Here is a 9,061-nt window from a genome sequence, read left to right as displayed (position 1 = left end):
ATAAATGGAACCAAGGTGACGCCTCATCGGAACGAGATTAAGCTGTATTTCTCTAGAACGAAGATCGTATCTCCTCATTGCGATAATAGGATAAGATAACGTCATCATGAGGAGAAACAAAGGATGCGCGGTGATGTAATTCACAATTCTAGTGCATAGAGAGAAAAAATTAATTGAATTAATCAGAATTCATTTTTGCTTAAGGTAACCACACAAAGTTAGTTACAAGAGTTTGGTTGAAGTAACCAGATAAGTTTGGCCACTTTAACCAAACTAAACAAAATTGTATTCACATTTTTTACTAAAAATTTTATTAATTTTTTATTTGAGTCGAGGGCTCGTGGGGTTGTTTTGTGCGTTTTTAGGCAGATCTCTCTTTCTGAGAAACAATTGACTATGTTACACGGCAGGCCACGCGACAGCAGTTTCCTCCGGTCGCGGTGTGAGCCATCTACAGTCTCGTTCCGATCAGAACCAATCTTCCGAACGCCGGAGGCTGTTCAATCGTTTCGAAGGAACTGAGGCTAGAAAAGTGACTGTGATGGAGAAACAGCGGCCGGGGAGCGGGGCGTTCCAATATCTTTCCGAATGGGTTACATAATCAGGTTTCGAGTAATGGAAGGTCGCCGACGTCGTCATCTTCGAGCAGCCGGGAAGCCACTCTTCCTTCAATCTGCTGCCGAGAAGCGTAGGACACGAAGAAAGAGAGCAGGAGGAAAAAAGGCCAGGCTCTCTCTCTGCTCCTGGTGTCGGAATTGGAATTGCAGATGGCGCCCGACCTGCGCCACCTCGCCATCGTCGTCGCCGTCGCCGTCGCCGCCAGTCGAGTCGGTCGACCGCGAGGCGCAGCAGGAGGGGCCGGGAAGGGAAGGGAAGGGCTGCGCTCGTTCGCCTCCTCGTAGTCTTTCTGCGATCCGCTCTCCGTTCCGTCGGCCAGTTCCGTTGACGCTGACGACGAGGTATTCCGCGATTGAACGGTAGCCAGAGAGAACGGAAGCGCTCTCGGGAGAGCGGCTTGGAGCGGAGTGTGGGAGATAAGGGGAGAGAGAGAAAGAAAAAGAGAGACAGAGATAACAGAAAGATAGGGGAGAGCACAAGGTGGGGAACAGAGGGAGCTAAGAGGAAGAGAGCGCCTACGACGACGTCGCGACGATCTTCCGCAGCCAGAGTATCGACACGACGGATAGACAGATTGGCGAACGGGACCGCCGCGGCTCGTATGATCAGTGGGTCCTCGCCAGAGCTCCCTCGATTAATCGACGGGTGCGCGCCGATCGTCGCCGATGACACGACATTAATCGTCACGCGACACCGCCGCCGCCGCCACGATCGCGCACGCTAAAGCAAGAGATAACCTACTCGAGACTTGCCGTAGCGCGAACAGCGGCGCAGGTGGACGAAGGTTTGTTGCCCAATTAAGGCCCAACGTTCTCGTCAGCGGGGCCGGGAAAGGGAGAGGGCGGAGGGGAGGTGAAACCGAAGGTGAAAGAGTATATATAGCACCGCGGCACAGTAGAGAGACAATTTGTCCAGGGAGGAAGTGGAAACGCGACGGTTTCGCCAACGTCGGTTCGCGCAACGTTCGCGCTATTAATAGTCGATAGCGCGTCGGGACGATCAAAATAAATACATAGATGTAGAAAAGATTCGTCGAGCTCTTTCATGGATCCCCGATACCACGGCGATCGGGGATCCATGAGCTTCGCAAAATGGCCGCCGTTTCTCTTGTCGCCCGTCTTCCCTCGCAGGAGCAATGCTCTCTGTCTCTTTCACGCGAGTGCGCGCGCGTGTCTCGACTTGATGCGGGCTTTTTCACGGATTTTCCTCCCGATCGTGTCCCCGGCAGACAAGGGACGCGAGAGCGAGGCAATCGACGATGGCGAAACCGTAGGCCGAGCGAATCGACCGTGTCGAGTGCGTTAGCTAGCGACGATTCCTCTCTGCGTCGACCTTAAATGATGCATGCGCACGTGCAGACCGCGAACGCTCATTGAGTTTTCGCGTCGAACCATCGCGTCCATCTCGCCCACGTTGCTTCCCCGCTGTTCCCCCTACCCTCTTCACCTACCCCCCTCACTCTTCTTCTCTCGTTCTTCTCCACCGGAAATCGCTGGGACGGAAGTCGGGCGCGCTGCGCGGATGCGGCGCTTTCGTAGACGAATCTCCAACGCGTTCGACGTCCTGAAAACGAGAATACGTTTGTTCAGTCGCGAATCTCGCGGGAAGTCGCGGTGTTCCTTTGCGTGTGCGTCTCACAACGCGAAATATCAGTGCAAATTTAAAAACAGCAATTTCTCGAGAATCAGGTATGCTGATCCGGACAGCACGATGTCTAAAGGTCTATCCAGATTAACTTGCGTAATCACATATTGTACATGTATAAGGAAATCAATCGAAATAATATAATGTATGCAGTAAAAAGATGTCTTTTATATCAGACACACGATTGGTCAATTTCGTGATGTATACCATACTATACACTGTGTAACTATGTATATTTATCTGGACAGCTCTTAAAGGGCGTTTTACTTTTTTCTAGATGTATTCTTTTACTTGTATCATTTAATATGTGCGACACTACATTTATAATAATGGTTCAGCTGAAAAGCTCACATCTGACTTTAAATTCGAACTCGTCCATCATGAGCCTTCTGGCGTGGACTCGATTTTATCTAACCATGTAATTTTTAATTACATTAGTCTCTCTCTCGCGTAATAATTTCTCTTGTTTCTTGAAAAAAGAAATCGGGAGAAATGAATAATTTTTCAGTACTTATACAGGACATCATGAATCTTTTCCTCCAATGTAAACTCGTAAGAAGCGAACATTTCCATGTATTCTCAAGTTAGGTTTTGCACTTTTCATGAGCTCACGTTAGGGAAAGGGATCGCCTACAATACGGTCGTAGTTACATTTTAAGGTCGTAGCGCTAGTCTGTGAATCGATCATCTGTTCCCTTCTGTTCTATCTACTTCCTTCGCGTTTTATCTACTTCTTTCGCGTGAACTCGTGAAAAATGAGAAATTTTATTGACGAATTCAATAAATTTTATCATTTTTCACGAGTTTACGCGAAGAAAATAGATACATGATCGATTTACAGACTAGCGCTACGACTTCAAAACACAAATACGACCACAGTTCTATATACATACGCTCTACAAAGTGTACAACTTAAATCAAACATATCTTTATGCAAATGACAGCTTAACGCCGATATTACAGTAAATATTTAAACCAAATATTGGGAGGATAATAATAACCTGCGACCGCATTCTAGACGGTCCCCTAAAGATTCGTGATCGATTTTCCTGATATGTCATCTATTTCAGTCAACTTTCAAATGCCGACTATTAAGGTAAAAGTATCCATCTCTTGACTTAAACCTGGATATTCTTGTTGTTTTTGATCTTTGCATTTGAATATAAATATTATGTCTAAATTTTTAACACAGAATATATGTATACATTCAACATATGTATGTGTATTCTACATTGAAAGTTTAAATATTCTTGCTTAGAGAGAAAGAGAGAGAGAGAGAGAGACTAAAACCATAAAAGTGTCCAGAGTTAAGCACGTGAGTTAGGTTATGTACGTGTCCAAGTATTGATACTTCTACTCTAATACTCGAGTCTGAGAAGTATTTTTCAGATGTTTGTGCTATCTGAGAAGTTACTTTATTCTCAAAATGTATGCAATGCCATTAATGTCTCGCCAAGTTCAAATATTTTTCGAACATTATTACAATATCATTTTTTTTCCCCATTACTTCCGCCGTTATACGCTCTATTTTCCGAACTTATCTGATATTAGCGTTCAGTTCGTTCGTTCGTTCGTTCGATCGATCGAACGAAGGAACGGACGAATCGTAGATACGCTCGCGAACGCCGAGATCACGAGTAGAAAAGCACATCGGCGGTGCGGGGTTAATCATGGCGTCATGTGGTAGGCACGGTGGCATTCCTCGCGACCATGAAGGCCACTTTACTATATTCGATTTACGACTCGCGAGTCGTGTATGTGTTGTCTCGTCAAAGAACATTATTATCGGTTCCCGTTATCGTCGTAGATGTTCTTTCTACTTAACACTTAAGCGATCCTCCTCACTGCTCGTTGTCTCATCCGATGTCCAAATATATTTTTAATTGTTTTCAGAGAGAAGTATAACGAGGAGTGCAGATAAGGAGAAACATTAGGTCTACTCGTTTTCGAAGAATCTCTGAACTAGAGTGCACACTAATACAATAAGTTAAAGTGAAAGAAAGTATGATTGTTTCATTCTAACTTATTATACTAGTTTAGAAATTCTTCAAAAACGAACAGACTTGTTAAGTCGAGTTCCGAATAATGATGTCGATGATCATTGCTACTGATCTCTATATACCACTGGATATGCTGTGGCGATAAAATAGAAGGCTTTAGGTTGCAATATTTTTGGAAATATCCAATATGACGTTTGGTCGAAAACACATTGGAGTACAGTTATTATCGGGATATATGAATATTATACATATATACATATATATATGTAAAACGTGCATCCTGAGGACATTTCTTCGTCTTCAGGACGTCCTTAGGACGTTCTCAGGAGATCTTATGCTGTCTGGGCATGTTAAAGTCATTTTTATGTTCTCCTAGCAACGTTGCACTTAATACAGATACCCCGACAAAAATTGCGTTCCAGTGCATTCCCCATGAAACGTCGCCATTTTGGATATTAGGGAGTTTTTGCAATTCCGTATTTTAGATACGGTAAACGCTGAAGTCACGTGACTTCATACGTATTCCGTTTTTACGTCGCTTACTTCAAAAGAGTTTTTGCACGGTGAATGCTATGGTAACGTACGATAAAACAGTATCCTACACGATCTGCAATCGTTTTCCATTTTTCACTCTCTTCATATGGATTTTGGGATATAATCTCCCTTAAAAGTATGAGATCATCTTGACTTGTGAATCTCAATCGTTCAGATTTCATTTTGGTAGCCATAACGTCGACGTTACTCGTGAATGCTATTTTTCAGGAATAACGTTCGCACGTTATCTGAATAGCGTTAAGGTGACCGATGCGCATGCGCAGTTTGGTCTTTTGACTCAATGACGTCATTTTAACGTTTACCGTATTTATACCATTTGCAAAAACTCCCTATTTTTAAATACTGCAAAGTGAAGCCTTCTACTCGTCGACGCGTATTTTTTTTCCATAGAAGACAATTCTAGTGAATAACGTGTCCAGTTATGTACAGAGAAATCAGTGATCCTTATTGAAACTCATAAGTACGTATTCATAGTTATATTTTATACCGTCTTAAATTTATCTGCTTTATGGATCATTTCATTGGCTATGAAGTGTCTGATAATAAACTTAAGACAGTCTTAAATATAAAATCTAACTATGAATATGGCTCATAGAGTCTCGATCGTGGCCGATTGCAATACGCGAACAACGTTATCAATCAAATAATCATTGATATCATTACGATGTATACTTACTGTTTGTCGGATACTCAACGCGATACTAGAACGCCTTTAAGTTTGCGTCATACATTGCGCGCGCGTACTTCGTGAATCTGCACGCGTCCCAAGTAGATGTGGTATTTTGAAAAATTGGGGGGTTACTACCGGCGATAGTTTCGTTATTAATTGTCATTATTATTAATTACAATTATTTATATTATTACTTGTATTATTACTGGGTAAGAGTCGATCGGGATGACTCTCTCAATTCTGATTGGTGAGCCCCAAACTTCGTTGTGCTCAAATCGTTCTGTTATACCTGCGACCATATTCATGAGTCAACGTGAGGAGAGACCGTGTCCTACCTACCTGGTCGTAGCCTCATAGAGATTCGAAAAACGTGTTCCGCGAAGGGAAGGGCGAAGAGCGACACGCGGGTTGTTAGCGCGTGCCACACGTTCATATTGTATACATTCGCGCAGCTCGGCGTTTCGCCACGTTTTACGCGCGACGATTGCGATATATCGCGACTCGGTGTTCCAGCGTTGACGTCGTGCGCGTCGTGCACGAGCTCGCCGCTATCTCTCCTCGTTCTCTCGAGGAGCGTGGTAATCGAATTCCCCGACGTCCGTCCGTCCGTAGACTCAAGCGAATCGTCGCCATTAGAGAAGAAGAAGAAGAAGAGTGGTAGTAGTAGGTGGTGGAGGAAGAGGAGAAGGTGCGCGTAGAGTAGGAGGAACTCGCGGAAGCTGTGAGAACGCGGTGGTAACACTCGAAAGAAACTTGGAAAACATCGCTGCCGACGTGTCGTCGTTTTCCCGCTGAGATTTCGCCGGAAAAAAATCGAGAAAGAAAACCGTCGGCGCGACGACGTCGAGAGGGAAGGAGGGGGGGGAGCTTCCTGTCCGTGAGCGGAAGAGATCGTTTCACGACGACGGCAGGAAAAAACATGGCGGCTCGTCACCGCCGCTGCTGTGGCGTGTCTCGGCCGCTTCCACTGTGAGAAACCCGGAGCGAGCGCACGCAGGCCCGATGAGGCCTCGCCACTTCCGCCGAAACGCGAACCGGAATTCGCTACGGCTGCGTGGCTCGAGAGACTGTACCGTTGTGACGACGACGACGACGAAGACGTAATAAAAAGGGACACGCATCGCCGATGGCAATGGCCGGTGGTCACTGACGAGTCCCGCGATATCGCTTTCGATAAAGGTTTTTAATCGCTCCACCGTGAGTCAAGACAGCCTCGGGTCAGCGTGCGAACGCTCCGAGGAGGCGTTCGAGGCGCGCCGTTTGCGCGGATGCGCCAGCAGCGACGGCAGTATAAACACATCTCTGATCCCGCGCACAGGTCGACGATGAGCCAGCTGACGAGGCTTGGGCTGCCATCGGGGGACTGTGAATAATTATTGGTCCTACGGAGGGAGCGCTATGTTGCCCGCGGCAGGCAAGGCTGAGCGGAGAAGTCTGCGTGGAAGCGCGCGGCTGTCGTCCAAGATGTCGGGAAGGCAGCCCCGACTGCGAATGCTGCGACCACGACCACAGCAGCAGCAGCAGCAACAACAACAGCAGCAGGGAAAGAGCAACTCCGCCGATGCTTCCGTGACCGTGGAGGCTACATCTCGTCGAGCGGAAGGTAACCTGAAAGAGACGGAGAAGCTCGCGGATGCGAGAAAGCGCGACGCCAGGCCAGCCGATGCGAAAGCCGAGTACACAAAGGCGAGCGCGATGGCGAACGAGGTGGACGATGGCGGCGGCGGAGGCGACGACGACGACGACGACGATGACAGCTATGATGGCGAGCTGATGATCGTGGAGGACGAGCCGGCATTGGATGTCGACCTGAAGAAAGACGAGGAGGTGATCGATCTCGAGCCAAACGCGAATTCCTACGAATGCAAGAACTGTAAGCCCCCGAAAACGCTGCCGAGCATCAAGGCCTACCTGGAGCATCTGCGGAGGGATCACAAGCACAAGGTGAGTCGCTGGGACTGCTTGATTCAAAGCTTCAATTTCCTTTCACCCTCGAGCCGACTCTCTCGATGTTTCTTGTGTTCTTGCCTCTTACTCTCACTCACTCTCTCTCTTTTTCTCTCTCTTTCTCTTTCATTCGTGTGTCTGTTTCTTGTCGTTTTTCTGTTCGTTTTGATTGTCGTGTTTTTTAAAGCGGGAAGTGCCTCGATGAAAAGGAAGAAAAGAGAGAGAAAGGAAAGAAAAAAAAATGGAAGTGAAGTTGCGGAGCTTTTTTTAGGAAAATTGATTACAACACACATGAGTGTCTCTTTCTTTCCCATATAGATTGCAAGAATATGTTTTACTGTAATTTTTAGGGCAAAAGTGCACACAGCCCGGTCGAAAATCGGTGTTCTGCGTGTTCGTACGTTGCGTTGAACGTGAAAGATCTCGAAGATCACCAAAGGGTGCATCATTTGAAAAGGAGATTCTTTCGATGTGCAAAATGCTCCTACGCGACTCACGTCCGAGCGCGTTATACTAAGCATGTTAAATATCATTATATGCCAATGGTCAAGTGCGATGCTTGTGATTTTCGCACGCCATATAAGGTTTGTCCCTCCATTCTATTTAGTTCCGCAGAAATGTATGATTACGTCGCCAACTCGCTCGAAAAAAAAAAACACAAAATGCTCAAAGAACAATTAGAGATTGCTTTTTTGTCGAGAAATCGTTCTGTCGTTCGGAGAGGCCGCCCTGCTGAAATTAATCCCGTGCCATCGGCATCATTTTCAGTGGAATCTAGATAGACATACCCGGAATCACGGATGTGCGGGTGCTTTTCAATGTCGTGCATGTAACTTTACTGCTGATATTCGGCAGAGCTTGACGGTGCACGAGGCCAATCACCATGACCCACCGGTGGGTCAAGTCAGCCGCAAGAGTAATAATTCTTTCGAACGTAAGCCGCGCAATAGTCCCAAACGCTATAATCAGGTAATGTGGCACATCAGTTACCCTCTTTCCTCAAGCACATTAAGCAAACGCGCGATAATATATACACATACATACATACACGTATATATGTGTGTGTATATACATATGTATAACATAATGTGTGTATTTAATATCTGTTCAGGTTGGGGCGAGTGACTTCCAAGAAGGTATGAGAGGTTTGATGGCGTCCAGTATTCCCGACACGTCGGATTCATCGGTGATTCTAGTAGAGGATAAAAAGAGCGCTCTGGCTGGTGCCGAATGCATCGCGTTAAAATGCGAGGAGAAGGGCTGCCAGTTCATAACGGCCTGGGATTCTGAGATGCAGCGTCACTTAGCCGAATGCCACAAACCAGTGGTTTCGCCCAAGTCGAAGAAACCATTGCCAATGTTGATTCCACTGGGCTCACCTAATTCCAAGCCAAGCAATGCAGTCAACAGTGGGCCACCCACGACTTTGCTGAAGGTCCCGCGCGTCAGAGTCAGGCCAGAGTTGGCGCAGATTGCGAGAGACACCGAGTTGGCCAAGATGTATGGAAATAAGGAGGTGAGTTGAGAGGAATTCCTAGTCATCGTTGAGGATGTATTGCCCGTAATGGTCTCTAAAAAGTTTTAATATTAGAAATACGCCAATATTTCTATTTTCCGTACGAAAACG

General features: G+C 46.3%; 1 protein-coding gene across 9 annotated transcripts in view; it reads left to right on the top strand.

Annotated features, from left to right (window-relative positions):
- The first annotated feature begins 828 nt into the window (after positions 1-828).
- The window catches only part of LOC116849033 (zinc finger protein 91-like), a 15,517-nt gene continuing 7,284 nt past the window's right edge, over positions 829-9,061 (top strand). For 2 of the 9 annotated variants that reach the window (XM_032825756.1, XM_032825760.1), the window contains exons 1-4: positions 3,400-7,431; positions 7,785-8,018; positions 8,203-8,403; positions 8,546-8,950. In XM_032825756.1, the coding sequence (XP_032681647.1) occupies positions 6,886-7,431; positions 7,785-8,018; positions 8,203-8,403; positions 8,546-8,950 (1,386 nt within the window). In that variant the 5' untranslated portion in view covers positions 3,400-6,885. Of the gene's footprint in view, positions 1,403-1,466; positions 2,307-3,399; positions 7,432-7,784; positions 8,019-8,202; positions 8,404-8,545; positions 8,951-9,061 lie in introns of those variants that run through there. The other 7 variants (XM_032825751.1, XM_032825753.1, XM_032825752.1 and 4 more) reach the window with 7 other exon arrangements.

This window comes from Odontomachus brunneus, unplaced genomic scaffold (genome assembly GCF_010583005.1).
Source record: "Odontomachus brunneus isolate Ranch 3 - 2012 unplaced genomic scaffold, Obru_v1 Obru_scaffold_104, whole genome shotgun sequence".
NCBI classification, from domain to species: Eukaryota; Metazoa; Arthropoda; class Insecta; order Hymenoptera; family Formicidae; genus Odontomachus; species Odontomachus brunneus.
The sequence above is the reverse complement of the archived record's forward strand: the minus strand, read 5'-3'. Positions and strand labels throughout refer to the sequence as shown.